At 47.3% G+C, this 16,859-nt stretch overlaps 1 protein-coding gene across 4 annotated transcripts in view; it reads left to right on the forward strand.

Moving 5' to 3' along the window:
* Positions 1-663: 663 nt before the first annotated feature.
* Positions 664-16,859, forward strand: part of LOC125342486 (ceruloplasmin) — a 30,499-nt gene continuing 14,303 nt past the window's right edge. For all 4 annotated transcript variants that reach the window (XM_048334676.1, XM_048334679.1, XM_048334678.1 and 1 more), the window contains exons 1-12: positions 664-937; positions 4,143-4,390; positions 5,186-5,398; positions 6,168-6,341; positions 6,972-7,226; positions 8,382-8,550; positions 9,946-10,085; positions 11,578-11,730; positions 13,053-13,267; positions 14,197-14,347; positions 15,666-15,878; positions 16,166-16,373. In XM_048334676.1, the coding sequence (XP_048190633.1) occupies positions 792-937; positions 4,143-4,390; positions 5,186-5,398; positions 6,168-6,341; positions 6,972-7,226; positions 8,382-8,550; positions 9,946-10,085; positions 11,578-11,730; positions 13,053-13,267; positions 14,197-14,347; positions 15,666-15,878; positions 16,166-16,373 (2,285 nt within the window). In that variant the 5' untranslated portion in view covers positions 664-791. The remainder of the gene's footprint in view (positions 938-4,142; positions 4,391-5,185; positions 5,399-6,167; positions 6,342-6,971; positions 7,227-8,381; positions 8,551-9,945; positions 10,086-11,577; positions 11,731-13,052; positions 13,268-14,196; positions 14,348-15,665; positions 15,879-16,165; positions 16,374-16,859) is intronic.

Raw genomic sequence — 16,859 nt, forward strand, 5'->3', positions numbered from 1 at the left:
ACTGACTAAAGTAGGGCATGTGTAGGGCAGATTCCAATGGTCTAACCCCCTCTGAACAATTAATGTACAGATTAACAAAATGAATGCCAGGACGCAGGAGGTGGGAGGGGGAGGGAGGCCAATGAATAGAGAGAGGAAGGGGGGAGAGAGTCCCGCCATGATAGTCAGTGTACATAGGTGAAAATGGAACCAGGTAACTTGAGGGAGTCGGGTGGGGTTGAGATAAATGGGGGAGAACAATAGAAGGGGCGACACTTATCAAGACGCATTGTATCCGTAAATGGGTACATGGAATTGAAGTCCCTTTTTACAACTACTTAAAGACAGTTTTTTAAAAGAGAGGGGAAAGTTCCAGCTAAGTTTGAAGAGCTGGGTGCTTTGGTCCCTTTTACATAACCTTCATCCTGGTGTTATTAACTGGCGACTGCACACAGGGCACGGAGCCACCTCCTCTTGTTGGGGCACAAAGGGGGCATTTAGAGGTGTCCCCTGCCCACCTGGAATTTCCATGGAGAATGGGAGGACACAGAGCTATGTACACTCTGTCCAACAATAACTGTACTTCTTATTTGGCGGAAGAGAAGCTTGGCAACCAGGAGCTGCCTTTTCCCTCCTTGGGCTTACGAGAACCAAACCAAACTGGAAAATGTTATTTGCTTTAATGAAATGATTTACTCTTGTGCAATATCAAACTGTGTCAATCAGGCAAATAAAGGAAGAAAGCCTTGTTTATAAACACGCCTGCTTCTGATTTCACTTTATTGCGTCTCAGGCTCCAAGAGGGGGAAAGAATGAAGCTTTGGATGCTTGGCGTTTTTCTGTTTTTATCTAATTCTACAGCCTGGACAAAAGATAAGCACTATTACATTGGAATTGTGGAGACGACTTGGAACTATGCCTCTGACAACCGGGAAAAGACGCTCATTTCGGTTAACAAGTAAGTTGCTGTTTCTGTGGTTTGTGGGCCAAAGTTATGAGTTACCAACTGGAAAAAAAAAAATATATATATATATATATATATATATATGAGGTGACTGGATGCGCTGTGTCCTCAGGTTGATTCAGGACTAGAAAACAAGCTCCACTCACGGGTCTCCTGGTTCTCGGCCCTCTTTATTGGAGAGCAGTCTGCTCTGGGACCCTCGGCCCAGGCTGGTGTCCTGCGCTCTCCTCAGACCATTTCTGTACCACCCAGAAGCATCTGTTTTGTGTGTGTGTGAATGTGACAATTTTGATTATCCTTACTGCTTATTAGTGACAGGGAGGGGTACAATATTAGTATTTTTAAAAATCTTGTAAAGCCTCATTTATACTTTGAACCGCTCTGCTTCTACCTCACACTGGGTGTCTTGAGTGTGGGCTGATGGGGTGAGCCCGGCTCGTAGACTTGTTTTACACAGGGGACTACGTAAAGCTGTTCTTAGTGCCTGCTTGGCAAATCCCTTAGGTGCTGTGCATGCACAGGGCTGGGTACTTGTAATGACCGAGGAAATTTCCTGTCTCTACTTCAAGCGAGACCGATCAGAAGGAAGACAAAAAGCACAGCTGCCTGCAGCCTTTCATTACGGAAGTTTGTCTAGACACAGGTCATCACTTGTGTTAATGGTTATTAAACATTTACCACCAAATAGAAACTGGCATTCAAAAGCAACTTGCACTGTATTAGCCAAGTATTCAAGTGGTCATAAACACAAGTGAGTCTAACCAGGAGCTGCCACGATTGTATCGTAAACACACACACCAAAGAGGTGTGCCACATCTCCAAACTACCAACTCTTCCTAACTGGTGCATACTAATCCGTTTCACCACAAAACAGCTAAATGTTTTCTTTTGATTTTCTATTTGTTAGTATTGGGAGGGGGGGTTTAACATTTTTCACAGTGAAAAAATGTATAGTTGATAATTGTTCTGTTACTGGCTTAGTAATATGGAGTAAGGGAAATTTATGACCTAAAGCTAACTGGTTATAAAGTGATTATTGCTGGTAATAAAAAGTTATAAATTGTCTTGTAATTATTATCTTTTTAATCTGCTTTTGAGATAAATAGTCTCTTCTTAGGAGTATAACATTTTTAATGGGTTTCTAGAAGCATTATTTTGTATGGATTATGTGTTTTCCTGACTAAATACTATGTCAACAATAGACGGATTTTATTTCCAAGGGAGAGGATTGGATATAAAATAACATACTAGACTCGGGTGTGGCTCGGCAGTACAATGCTTGCCCAGTATGTACAAGGGGCTCATTCAGCAGCATGATGAAAACCAAATGCATTAGTTGTTAATTAAAATTAATTCAGGTCCTGTCCTACCTAAGTGGTGGTCCACCTACCTCCTGTCATTTTTTATTAGAGAGGAAGTCAGTTTGTTGAGCATAAACTAAGTGTAGGACGAAGTTTCTACCGTGCTCTAAAGAACTCCCTCGTTCTAGAAATTAGGAAATGGAAGGGCCGAGGGAGGGAGGGGTTGATTCTTTTGACTGTAAAATGTGGTGGCAGCTGTAACTCTTAGTACTTGAGCAGCTGAGTTCTAGAGGATCAGGGGACAGACCCCAGGGGAACTCCACACAACGCTAGGGGAGGGAGACAGGGCACCAGACAGACCACAAGACCAACAGGCCTCCGGGTGGTACCGAGGAGCCAGGAGAGGCCCAAGGGTGACAGCCACAAGCAAACAGGGAATTTATTTCTACAACCTCAACAAAGTGAATTCTGCCAGAAACCTGAGTCAGGAAGTGGATTTTTCCGCAAGGCCTCAGCCTTGCAATGTGGTGATTTCATCTTGTGATGCTCTGGACAGACACACAGTCGTGAGGCCCCCAACTTCCTGCTTGTGATTCTGCAAGGTGATCGATAACTACTGTGCCACAATAAAAACTTAACATGCCATGGCCGGATTAGCGAAGTTCCCCACCCATCCAGAAACTTTCTGCCCACCATACCCTTTAACTTAGACATCAATTGAGAACACTGAATGAGTTCTGAATTACCAAGAGGAAAATCATCTTGAAATATCAACATTTTAAGATATCTCCTGGTATTAAAAAGAAAATCATTTCTCCGTCTAATAGGAGTTGGCCTCTGTTGTTTAAACAGGGGACTAAAAATAGGGAAATGTGTCTACTGTACTAGAGGGGAGCCAACAGGAAGAACCACAATTAAATGTGAATTGTTTGCTTCAAAGACCAACTACAAAAGATGCCTGTGGCTAGGCAGCAAACCAGCAAAGTTCCTCCAGCTTCCAGTAACTGACCCATTGTCCCCAACCACACTCTTCAAGTTAAGTAAGACACCCCAGGACATAAGACACCCAGGACCTTTTGGAGGGCTTGGAAGCAAACAGACTTCCCTCCAGGTACCCTGTGAGGTTCAATGTACCCCAGTTTGGGTCAGAGGAAATAATTCACAGTAAAGCAGCAAGACAAGATAAAAATCTGTGTTCCAATGGCACTGGATAGGTGAGGACTTCCAACTGTGAAAAACGCCACGTAAATCACTTCAGGCCAGCCGGCTTGGGATCAATACCCTCTCTCACCAAGGAATCCTTGGATTTGTTGGGAGTCACAGGTCAGGCAATTCTCCTCCTGCTTGAGGGCCTGGCTAATACCAGGGAAATTCAGTGACAAACCTGTGACCCTGGGTGGAAAGGGATGTGATGTGGATGCACTCCAGGAACTACATATACACACCCACGCATTGTTCAAATACAGCCTTTGGAATTCCAGAGCAGTGTGCACCTTCGTAGTCAGCAGGGGACACAGTGGTGGGACACAGATTAGAATCGCTGTTAAATAGCATTAGGCAGTCTTCTGGACATGGAGGGAGTCTGCTGCTTGGACTCATTCCTGGGTGAGGCATGGTCCCAGGCTGGTGTGGCACCAGCCGGGAGACACCGCGGGCCAGCCCGATGCTGCCCTCTACTGCCCCTCTTTGCCACAGCCCTAGTCTGAAACAACTCACACAACTACCAAACGCTGCCTGCCACCTGCTCTCTCCTTCGGTCCTAGAGCTGCCCCTAAATGGATGCAATGTCGTTGTTCACTTCTCTTTAATTGCAATGTAATTTCTGACTTCTCTTAATTATACCGCTGTTTCCCTAGGAATGACAGCTTCTGACAGAGTTGCGTTCTTTTCCCTTGCAGGGAACAGTCTGACGTCTATCTTCGAAGTGGTCCAGACAGGATCGGAAGCACATACAAGAAGGCCCTTTACATCCAATACACGGATGGACACTTCAGGACCACTGTGGACAAGCCAAGCTGGCTGGGATTCTTAGGCCCCATCATCAAGGTGGAAGTTGGAGATACCGTCTATGTACACCTAAAAAACTTTGCCTCCAGGCCTTACACGTTCCATTCCCACGGAGTCACGTACTACAAGGAGCATGAGGGTGAGTTCAGTGTGCAGGAGGCTGGGACTTCCTCTTACTCTGCAGCAGGGAGAATTCTCCTTAGTCTGTGAGCTCTCCTTGGGTATGAACGGTAAGTGTGTCGTGGAGCTCTAAACCAGTTACTCACAGGTGTGGTGTTGTGGTCTACACTGGCAATGCTTGCCTCTCCTGCGGTGTGGTTTGTGTGAAGGGCCAGGGGCAGAGACTTCTGGTGCGCAGATTCTGAGTCTCTGAGAGCTGCCTCCACTGTCCAGTGCCCAGCTCCTGTCTAGCTAAATAGACTGAGAGAAATGGGCAACAGGCCTCCAAACCCAGAGGGAAGAGAGGCAGACTCGGGATGGGATTACCTCTGAAAATTCTACCTGCGCTCACACTGTCTGCTGTCACCTCCCGTGTTAACTGTAGATGAACTCGCACCCAGCCAAGATGGTAGAAGTCAGTGTTGCACATAGCCAAGCTAGGTATGCAAAATGTGGTATCCTCTAAGGCGTTTCAGATTACAGAAGGGATTCATAGTTTCGCTCAGATCCCCACATCCAGTCTCCAAAGGAGAAAGCTGTTCTTGAAATTCAAACCAAGTCCCAATCCCCCTGCACTATGTATGTGACCTCTCCCAGAAAACTCAGTCACGTGAAAATTAATAGTAATTTCTGGGAAGCTTCTACAATACCTTGCCATTATCCTTGCACATCTCTGTGCTTCCCCAAGGAGCACCAACTGGAGGGTGAGGACTGTCTGTCTAGTGCCTCAGTTCGGTTCAGACACAATCAGTAACTGCTGTGTGTTGTTTTCCAGGCGCCATTTACCCCGACAACACCACCGGGACCCTAAAGGCCGATGACAAGGTGCTCCCAGGGGAGCAGTACACCTACGTGCTGCACGCCAACAAGGAACAGAGCCCTGGGGAGGGCGACGCGAACTGCGTGACCAGGATCTACCACTCTCACATCGACGCCCCGAAAGACATCGCCTCGGGACTCATTGGGCCTCTGATACTCTGTAAAACAGGTGCGTCCCCCTGCCATGCCCCTCCTGCCACCGTTCCCAGGACACAACCCAACAGCCGGGGCGGGGGGCTTTGGTTTCAAGTACGTTCTGTGTGGAGTGGAAGAGAGAGGCGGGTGAGTCTGGGAGAGAGGAAAAGAAAAGCAGGAAGGACTCTGAGCCCAAGGTGTAACTGGACCAGTCTTGGCAGAGGACCACCGTGAAGCTAAGATGCTGAAGAATCGATTTTTGGGGAACAGGTTTTCAGGATCTAATTTCCTACAGTTGCACCCCATGAAGACGAATGACTTCACCCCATGTGATATCGTCCTTGGTTCTCTGGGGTGGTAGGTCTGTGGTTACTCTATTATGTTGGTGAAAATCCCATCTTATTTACTTCTAACAGCATCAGACTATATTATGTTGTTACCATCTTATTTTCTTATAACAGCTCAGAAAGGCAATATAGCTCAAGAGCTTGAAGCGTCCTGCTTATATGAATGATAATTACTTACTCAGAAACCTCAGGGTCTCAGCTTGTCAGTCATGTACTCCTCTGTGAATTCCCATTTGTTCAAACGCACTCATGGTGGTGTGGTCAACGGCTCTGCGAATATCCGCCTGTCTCCCATGCACGAGATGTTGATCACGAAGTTCCTCCAGTGACGGGCTCCAATTTGTGGCTGATTAGGAAAAGAAATGCCATTCAAAAGATGAAAAAGTAATCCTTGAAAATGTAATAGCAACATATGCTAATGATTTAGATGTGCTAAACTAGAAATTTTCACTTCAGGTTCTCTCAATCAGGAAAAGGAAAAAAACATTGACCAAGAATTTGTGGTAATGTTTTCGGTGGTGGACGAAAATCTCAGCTGGTACCTGAAGGACAATATTAAAACCTACTGCTCAGAACCAGAGAAAGTGGATACAGACAGCAAGGACTTCCAGGAGAGCAACAGGATGTACTGTAAGACTGCCCAAGATACCTTAACGCCCAGGTTTTTCTGAGTCAATTAGTGATATGTTTCCTTCCTTGCATGAATTAGTACTGTGCTTCTAGTCTGTGACTGATTACAGGGCATCCTGGGCCTCATTGTTCTTCCCTGTATTTCTTCTTTTCATCCTTCATATCTCTTTGAGTAATATTAAAACTTTTTTCCTTATTTTTTTATTGCAAAAGAAATTCGTAGTAGGAAATCAGGAAAGAAATTTAAATCATCCATAGTACCCCTACCAACATGATTAATGATTACTAATCTTCAATATTTTTGCTATGTGTTTTGCTTATGTAGGTGCACACCTGTACTTATACATACACACACATACGCACAAAACCAGTGTGTATAATTTATAACAAAAATAACTAGTATTTTTTGGCTCCAGTGATGTGTCTATCCGTTAATGTGGTGCTGATAATAGTTCCGAGCCTGCATTCAGTTCCAGATGAGAGTTCTGTAATGGACTGGCAATGTCTGACAGGAGCGTGGAGTGGTGGGCTGGAAGGCACCCCTTCCAAACAGATTCCATCTCTGCAGAAGTCACCTCTCTCCCAGGCACCAGGGCCGTCTTAGTCACAAGCTCTGTTCTTGACTTACAGCTGTAAATGGACACGCTTTTGGAAGCCTTCCTGGCCTCTCCATGTGTGCCGAGGACAGGGTGAAATGGTATCTTTTCGGGATGGGCAATGAAGTGGATGTGCATGCAGCTTTCTTTCATGGGCAAGTACTGACTCATAAGAACTACCGTACGGACACAATCAACCTCTTTCCCGCCACCTTATTTGAGGCCTTTATGGTGGCCCAGAACCCAGGAACATGGATGCTGAGCTGCCAGAATCTGAACCACCTGAAAGGTACAGTATCTTTATCCAGTGGAAACAGGGTTCCACCTCATCATCCACTGAAAACAGGGAGCTGAGTCTCAGCTACTCGACTCACAGGGAGGATAGTGGAAACCAGAATCTAAAAGCCGAGTACCTCTGAGGTACTCAGGCTGATCATAAAGGAATGAGATCTGAAGAAAAGGTATTAGTTTCTGGAAAAGAATAATTAATCCTGCTCTGAAAGTATAGTTTTATATGCAACTTCTTGGCTTTGTGAAATAGAGATTTTACAATCTACAGTGGATCTGTTGTGCAGAAAAGTTAGCAAGCTATATAGTTTTACTTGTTGGCTTTTTCCTTTGTGTCTTGCTCATTTCTTTCTTGCTAAATCTTTCCTCTGTCTCCTTGATGGATGGTGGCACAAACGTATTCCCTACTTTCAATAAATGTTTTTGTTTGTGATGCTTACCTCCTGAGGAGATGATGAGGTTTGGGGGTGTGACTTGTGTCACTTGTAGGCCTGGCACGACATTTTGTGTCACGCATGCTGCTTCTCCTCTTCCTCACCCCATAAGCTATGTGTGTGCCAGGCCCTCTTCTTTGATTATCTACAAACCAGTCCTTTTTCATCAAACTCCTCATGGATCCCCACAGGAACTAGGATTCCATTTGGAAGACACATGTGCCTAAGGTCTCCTCTTCAAGCCCTATGTCCTGAAAAGACACAGGTGCTCTTTTTTTTTTTTGCCAGTCCTGGGCCTTGGACTCAGGGCCTGAGCACTGTCCCTGGCTTCTTTTTGCTCAAGGCTAGCACTCTGCCACTTGAGCCACAGCGCCACTTCTGGCCATTTTCTGTGTATGTGGTGCTGGGGAATTGCACCGAGGGCTTCTTGTATACGAGGCAAGCGCTCTTGCCACTAGGCCATATCCCCAGTCCGACACAGGTGTTCTTAAAAAACTTGGCTTGTCTATCAGTTCACCCAGGTTTTTTGTTTTTTTGTTTGTTTGTTTGTTTTTTGGTACTGGCTGCAGTTTCTACCTATTTGCCAGCTACTTGACAGAGCTATCGACGGGAAAACCTTGGCCCCTTTAACCCTGTGTTGTTTTGGCTCCTTTAATCCCAGCCTCCCTGTTGCCCCAGCCTCCATGTCCTTCCTTTAATCCCCGGCTCCTATGTCCTTTCAGCGGGTTTGCAGGCATTCTTCCAGGTCCAGGACTGCCACAAGCCCTCCACGGAGGGCAAGGTGCAGGGGAAGGTTAGACACTATTACATCGCTGCGGAGGAAATCATCTGGAGCTATGCACCCTCCGGAGTAGACGCTTTCACCAAGGAAAACTTAACGGACCCCGAAAGGTAACCTCCACCTTTGGTTTTTATGATTTGTGCCGCTAAGAACACTGATGTGCAAATGCTGGTTCAATTCCACACTTTGAATTACTTTGCATCTCTGCCCAGAAGCAGAATAACTGGATAGAAGGGTGAGACTATCTTTCTACAATTTTGCACCATTTTACAGGTCTACCATTGGTGTTCAACCACATCCTCAAAGCCATGAAGTGCTCTTTCTGTAATTTTTTTCCCATATTGGAGAATAAACTCAGGGCCTTGTGCTTATTTGACAGGCTAAATTTTACTTACTTCTCAAATAGGATCTTGTATGTATGCCTAGGCCAGCCTGGGCTTTGATCTTCCTGTTTGTACTTTCTGTATAGCTGGCACATGACATCATGCCCAATTTCTTTACTGGATGATGCAGAGATTTTCCCCTCGCTGATTTCAAACCATAACTCTCCTGATCTCGGCTTCCTGTATAGCTAGTATTATGGGTGTGACTTCAGCACTTTTTGGTGTTTTCATTTTTTCTTTTCTTTTATTCCTGGTGATGAGTATCTTTCCTGTGGTCCAGTTTTCTTTGGGGAAGTGTTTGTCTGTGTCTTTTGTCTACTTCTGAATGGGAATATTTGCTCTTCTTGTTGTTGATTTGTAGGAGTTCTTCATATCGTTTCAGTATGAATCCCTTACCTGACACTCACAAGTATTTTCTCTCATTCTGTATGTTATCTTCCACACACTTTCACAGCGCACACTGGTGCAGACTGGTGTATGTGCATGCCTGTGTGTGCCCATGTCTTCCACAGCCTCAGGCCAGTCTTCCTGGCTTGGCTACCTTTCCTGCTGCCCTTTCCACAGAGCAAAGTGATCTTTCTAGAACGTCAATGAGATAGTGGTACTTCCTCCCACACAGAGTTCCTCTGGGAGGCCCTGTCTGTCACCTCTCAGAAGACCTCCACTTGGCAAGTTAGGAACAGGAAGGCTTTGTGCAGGCCCAGTGCTGTGATGAGGTTTCATTTTTTAATTTGTGAGTCGGAGAGAAGAGGCCAGCTTTGTTGGGGTGCACTGAGTTTCAGCTAATGGAGGCTGGCTCCTGAGCTTGGTGCTCCTAGGCAACAAACAACCACTCCCATCTTTTCCAACCTTCCTCAGCTGGATGGCGAGGTTCTGCTGCAGAGCCACTTGCTGGGGGCTGACACGGAATCTTGGAATTCTTCACTTCTGTGGCGTCTACTCCCTCCCCGACTTCCCTCCCAGAGTGGCCTAGAACTGCTGGTCTCTGGCAGAGAACCAGCAGTGGGTGACGGCTGTAGATCCTGAGAGATGAAGCTGGCCAAGTGCTGTCTCGGGGTCTCAGGGTGCATGCCTGCTTCCCGTCACCCCAGTGCCAGCCTCAAACCCTCCTTCTTTTGGCAGTGATGCAGGTGTATTCTTTGAACAAGGTCCCACGAGAATCGGTGGCTCTTATAAAAAGCTGGTTTACCGTGAGTACACAGATGCCTCCTTCCTGACTCGAAAGGTGAGAGGACCTGATGAGGAACACCTTGGCGTCCTGGGTAAGTCCTGCAGAGTGCAGAGCTGGAACTCTCCACCAGCCTCAGAGACAACAGTGATGCCAGGCCCAGTTTCTACATGGAGACTAGGTGAAACCAGAGGCCCCCAGTCCAAACGCCAAGGGCTCCACATATTCCTGCACGCAGAAGAAAGAGACAGGCAGAGATATACAAACACACATACACACACACACACACACACACACACACACACACATTAATGTGGCCCAGGCAGCTGTGTGAAGAGGAGATGTCAGCACACATGCTAGCAATCTGTCTGTCCTTACCATGGTGATTGCCAAGTGACTGCAGAGAGAATGGCCTAGAGCACAGAAACATGCAGAATAAGGCAGGAGTGCTGGCTTTCCCCCTGCTTTTACTCAGCTGGCAGTTCCCACAAGGAGTCACCGCATTCCAGAAAAGGTGGTTCAAGTACCTGCTACACAGGCAGATGGAAGATCTAACCTAAATAAAGTGCAACAGCTGACTACTCTTCCGAATCAAGTTACCAGCAGTAAATCTTCAGCATCAAAAGCCACACTGACAGGGCTGGGGATATAGCCTAGTGGCAAGAGTGCCTGCCTCAGATACACGAGGCCCTAGGTTCGATTCCCCAGCACCACATATACAGAAAACAGCCAGAAGCGGCGCTGTGGCTCAAGTGGCAGAGTGCTAGCCTTGAGCGGGAAGAAGCCAGGGACAGTGCTCAGGCCCTGAGTCCAAGGCCCAGGACTGGCCAAAAAAAAAAAAAAAAGCCACACTGACTTCAAGTCATGGTTTTTTTTTTTTCTTCAAAGAGAATTTTCTTCAAAGGGAATCGTGTGTTTATGTGACTTAAGTCTAGTCAGCTACAAGTGAAGGATGAGGTGGGCTCGTAATGGCACAGGCTGGACCCACTGGCTGTGGCTTTTAACATGGACCTACTGGCTGTGGCTTTTGAAAGGCACCTCATCTCCCGTGCCTCACTGCTGTACCACAGAACCATTGTAGTGAGGACTAAGTGCATTCTTCCATACCCACACTCAAGCACACACTCTGGTCAATGTCACGGGGTATTAATGTTACGTACGGTACAACCTTTTCATTCTGTGATTAGTAATGATGATAATTTTAGTGCTGCAAGTCCCGTACAGTGTTAGGATGGAATCCACCTGCTTTGGGTGGATGTGGTTTCCACACCCGACACACTCTGCCAAAAGAAGCCTGGGGAGCGGGGGCACTCCAGATGGTGTGGGTAAGTGTGTTAAATTTATTAACTGCTTTTTGCAAAAAAAGAGATAGCCAATGAACTTGAAGTTGGATCAGAGCTCCTGTGCTCTTCCCAATCTTGCTATGTTCCATAGCTAATGAACTTTGTTTTTAAGAAAACAGGTTTCCAATTTGACACCAGTGACTCCCAGAGGTGCTCACCAGAGGACCCAGCCCAAGAAAACCATAGCCTTCCACACACACGTCACAGACCAAGGAAAGCTGATGATTCCCCCTCTGTCCTTAGGTCCCCTCATCTGGTCCGAGGTAGGCGATGTCATCAAAGTCACCTTTAGTAACAAAAGCCCACATCCCCTGAGCATTGAGCCAACTGGGGTGAGATTCACCAAGGACAACGAGGGCACGTACTACGCCCCCCGTGGCACCCCCTTGAGGGGAGGTGAGTGCAGACCTACAGAGCCGCCATTTATCCTCGGGGCTGCTGGCCGTGGGCAGCGCCCTGCAGATTAGCCTCTTTGGCCCTTTCTAACTGGTTCATGGACTTCTGTCTTGCTTTAACTGATAATTATCGACAACACAGATAGCAACTGAGTTGGATCATGTTGATTATAGTTCTGAAGCACTACTTGGGTGAGCATATTTTCAAAGAGTTCTGGTAACAGATGCTCATGTTAGACTATTCAAATGAAAACATATTTAAGTATATATGTGCAGATCTATATATACACACACATATATATGAAGGTATGGCCTAAAATACTAATTATCCACTGTCCTATAGACAATCACGGTTGTATCTTTTTTCTTTTTTTTTTGGCCAGTCCTGGGCCTTGGACTCAGGGCCTGAGCACTGTCCCTGGCTTCTTTTTGCTCAAGGCTAGCACTCTGCCACTTGAGTCACAGCGCCACTTCTGGCCATTTTCTGTGTATGTGGTGCTGGGGAATCAAACCCAGGGCTTCAAGTATACGAGGCAAGCGCTCTTGCCACTAGGCCATATCCCCAGCCCCGGTTGTATCTTTTATAATTCTTCCACTTGCATCTGTGTGTATCTGTTTTAAAAATATTTGAGATCCAATGATGGTAAGTGCCCAGTCTGTTCTCTTAGCATTAGAAACTTTTTTTTTTTTTTTTTTTTGGCCAGTCCTGGGCCTTGGACTCAGGGCCTGAGCACTGTCCCTGGCTTCTTCCCGCTCAAGGCTAGCACTCTGCCACTTGAGCCAAAGCACCGCTTCTGGCCGTTTTCTGTATATGTGGTGCTGGGGAATCGAACCTAGGGCCTCGTGTATCTGAGGCAGGCACTCTTGCCACTAGGCTATATCCCCAGCCCCAGCATTAGAAACATTTTTAATTTTAATCATGCCAAGGATTTCTCCATGTGTGGATGTAGCTGAGCATTTTTATTTGTTAATGAAGATTTTATTTGTGAATGAAGATTAGTGGTTCAGCCACGAAGCAGAGGTAGCTCAGCCTTTGTGCACTTCCTTCAAATGTAACCTTGGGAGATCATAGAAGGTAGAGCTGTTGGGGAGACAGGTATAGACTACACAACAGGGAAGATTGTATGGGGGCTCCTGGGGGAGGGGTGCAAGCCCAGTCCAGAAAGAGGTTACAGGAAGCTGCCCAGCACCCAGCCTTCCTGTGACACAGGAGCATAGCACAAGTCCAGCCCCAGGCTAAGCAAGGAATTTGCAAGTGAGCTGCCCTATATTGGGCCACTCACATGACCATACTCATGCTGTCCCACATGACCTTCCTCTCAGGTGCGCCTCCTCACCCCGCCTCCCACGTGGCACCCCAGGAGACCTTTACCTATACATGGACGGTCTCTGAGGAAGTGGGGCCCACTTACGCAGATCCCGTATGCCTGGCAAAGATGTATTACTCCGCTGTGGATCCCACCAGAGATATATTCACCGGGCTGATCGGGCCAATGAAAATATGCAAGAAAGGAAGCTTACATGAAAATGGAAGGCAGGTAAGTCCAAGGAGGCCATCTGCTTCTGTCGGTGCAAACTTTCCTTCCTTGTGACTATCTTTCATCATTAAATCTCTACCTCTGTGTATGGCGCTTTCTTCAGATCACACTCATGGTGGATTCCATTCTCTGCAGGATCTGACCTCAGGTGGCTACCTCTGTGGGAACATTCATGTTGGCAGTCATCTTTCGTCTCAAAGAATGATCTGCAGGGAAAGACATGATACATGTGTGTATACACACACAAATACACATACTTACCCATACACACACAGTATGCTGGTACTGGGGCTTGAACTCAGGGCCTAGAAGCTGTCTCTTAGCTCTGTCTTTCAAGGCTGGTGCTCTACCACGTAAGCCACAGCTCCACTTTTTGCTAGTTAATTGGAGATAAAAGTCTCACTGACTTTCCACCCTCAGCTATCAGCCTCCCGAGTAGCTAGGATTCTCTGGATAAGCTACCCAGCTCTACTAGCAGTGCTTGAGAATGTTTTCTCTCCTTTGCAGTTCATTTGCTTTGATTCCTTAGATGAACTGATCTTTCTGACTGGCTCCTTCCACAGAAAAAATGCCATTTCTGCTTGCTTCCTTCATAGCTGGGACAGGAGGGAGTAGGGACGCCTGCCCAGATGCTTGGACAGTGTGGGAATCCATGATCTAATTCATCATTCCAATTCATTGCCAGCTATTTCTTCACCTCAGACAACCTGTCCCTATTTTATCTGGCAAGAACTCTCAAGAATGTGGGTGGCATCTTTCCTGACCACTTGGGTGGTCAGATGGAACATTCCATAAGCCTTGATGACAAAGCAAAAGGGAATTTCTTTCCTCCTTCCTCTAGCTTGTTCTAACATGTGGAGAATTCTACAGAAGGAAGTTACATCTGCACTTTCCTGTCTTCATCTCTTTGCTGTTCTCCCAATTTCCAGAAAGATGTGGACAAGGAGTTCTACTTGTTTCCCACTGTATTTGATGAGAATGAGAGTTTGCTCTTGGATGACAACATTAAGATCTTCACAGCCACACCTGATCAAGTGAACAAGGAGGACGAAGACTTTCAGGAATCTAACAAGATGCACTGTGAGTACCAAGCGTCCTTCGGTGCCAACAGTGTTGTCGTTGGGTTAATTCTCGGTAGCTGATCTGTCAATCATTCCGGTGTGTTAATCGCTTCCAATTCAGATTAGATGGCGTGCAAGCCGCACAAGTGTGGTCTCTGGACAAGCAGGGTTGGCACTGCCTGGTGAGTCAGGAGAAATACTAACTCTGGAGCTTGCCTCACCCACTGAATCCCACACACCTGTTAGTTAACAAGGCTGCTGTGGAGGAGAACTGCTGGGCTGGAGGCGTGGCTCCTCTGTGGTTCAGAGATGGAGGCTCTTTTCACCGTTTGAAGCATAGAGAGCTGTAGTTCTCAGGCTTGGTTGCACTTCTCAATCACCTGGGTGGTCTCAAAAATTACAAAGCCTGGTGCAGCCCCAGGTCTTTAATTCGAGTGATGCATTGGATTTGTTTTGTTTTGTTTTTTCTCCCAGAATCATTCTAGAATGTAGTCGGGGAATCGAGACAAAAGTCCCACACCTCTAGCAGACAGGAGTACAATTTACTGTAGCTGATGGTTCATGTCTGTAATCCCAGCTACTTTGAAAGGCTGAGAGCAGGAGATCATGGTTCAAGACCAGCCTAGGTAGTTCTAGGCAATAAAAATAACTAGCAAAAACAGGGCTGGAGGCATGAGCATCGGCCTACAGGTATGAGGCTCTGAGTTAAATCTCAGTACTGTCACAGGAAAGAAAAGTTGTTAGAGACTAATGTTGCTTTGTGGGTTTAAGTTAGGCTTAGTTCTGATCATATCATCATGTTGTCATTGGGTTAATTCTCAGTAGCTAGTTCTAAAGTATTTCTCATGGTTCTGCATTTTTGCATTTTGAATGTGCCAAAAAATATTGCCTACTAGAAATCTAGCAGTGAGAAAAAGTTTCCCCCACAAACTCTTGCTGTCCACCCAGACAAGTCAGAATTCCCATCTCCAACAGCCCTGGCCTCCCCAGTGGACAGGAGTGCTGCCTACAGCCGGGAGTGCAGAGCAGCCATCGATGGAGGAGGGCAATAGTTGGCATCTGTCTCTCAGGGCAGGGGCAGGGGCCGGGGGGACACCCCAGAGGAACAGGGACTCAGCACAGAAAATCCAAGAACCATGTGGTCAACTGCAGTCAGTCCCTGCTGGTCAGCAGTGCTCTGGACAGTACGCGTGGGCACCGGCACTCCTGGGGGCCCATGACGTGGGGCGGGCTTCCATGTGCCTTTAGAAACAGCGTCCTGAGTTGATTCTGGGAAGTCAGGGCGGTTGTCATGCAAAAGGACACGGAATAAAGCAGCCTGAAAACATCTGTTCCAGCCGTGAATGGATTCATGTACGGGAACCAGCCTGGTCTCAGCATGTGCCAGGGAGATTCGGTGGTGTGGTACTTGTTCAGTGCCGGGAACGAGGCCGACATCCACGGCATTTACTTCTCAGGAAACACCTTCCTGTCAAAGGGAGAAAGGCGCGACGCGGCCAACCTCTTCCCCCACGCCAGCCTCACGCTGCTCATGCAGCCTGACACCCCAGGTTCGTTCCTCTCTGGGTCCATGTGAGCACTTTGGGTCCTACCGCAGAGCAAGCTGGGCTACAAACCATTCCTTTCTGTGGGTGGGGCAGGGGGTCCACTCTTCTGCCTCACTGCAAGTGCAAAGGTCCTGAGTCAGGGACACGCTGAGGCCTGGGTGGCCAGACCCGCTCTCCGAACAGCAAACGAGCGGCTGGAAGCGGGGGACCACTGGGTTCACGACAATGCCTCTGGTTCTGATTCTGATCGGAGGCGGGGTCCTCACGTTCTCCTTCTCCCCACCCCACAGGGACGTTTGACGTCCTGTGCCTCACGACGGATCACTACACAGGCGGCATGAAGCAGAAGTACACGGTGAGCCAGTGCAAGCAGCCGTCCGAGGGCTCCCCCGTGTACCTGGGCAAGCAGACCTACCACGTCGCGGCGGTGGAGGTCGAGTGGGATTATTCCCCGCACAGGGAGTGGGAGAAGGAGCTGCACAACTTACAAGGGCAAAGGTAGGTCCCCGCCCCCGGTGCAGGCGGCCGCCGCCTCCTGTATCCCCCCGTTTTAGGTCTCCGGGCTGCAGGCATGGCCAGTACCTCTGTTCCCCCTCCCCCCTCCCGGCTGCCTCGTCCAAGTTCCTCCTCTGTTCTGGGTCCTGGTTTCTTCCCTTTGGGGGAATTCATTCATGCAACCCTCTTGCCATTAGTCACAAACCTAGCCAAAATTCTGCCCAGAGTTATAGCTGAAACGCTGTTTTCCTCACCAGCTAGTAGCTGGTGATTTTTCCTCTGAAACTTCTTTTTTTTGTCTAAATGTTATGTCTCTTTCGTAAAGCTACTGTGCATATTTTGTAACATTATTTTAAATCGTTGATGGCACTATAGCTATTCTTTCCTCTAAGAGACTACAGTACAAAAGAAAAAGCCCATTCATAGTTGGACACTGCAGAAAAGTTTTTTAAAAAGTAACTTGTATAGGGGAAGGATGGGCACTGGCAC

This window comes from Perognathus longimembris, chromosome 26, assembly GCF_023159225.1.
Source record: "Perognathus longimembris pacificus isolate PPM17 chromosome 26, ASM2315922v1, whole genome shotgun sequence".
NCBI classification, from domain to species: Eukaryota; Metazoa; Chordata; class Mammalia; order Rodentia; family Heteromyidae; genus Perognathus; species Perognathus longimembris.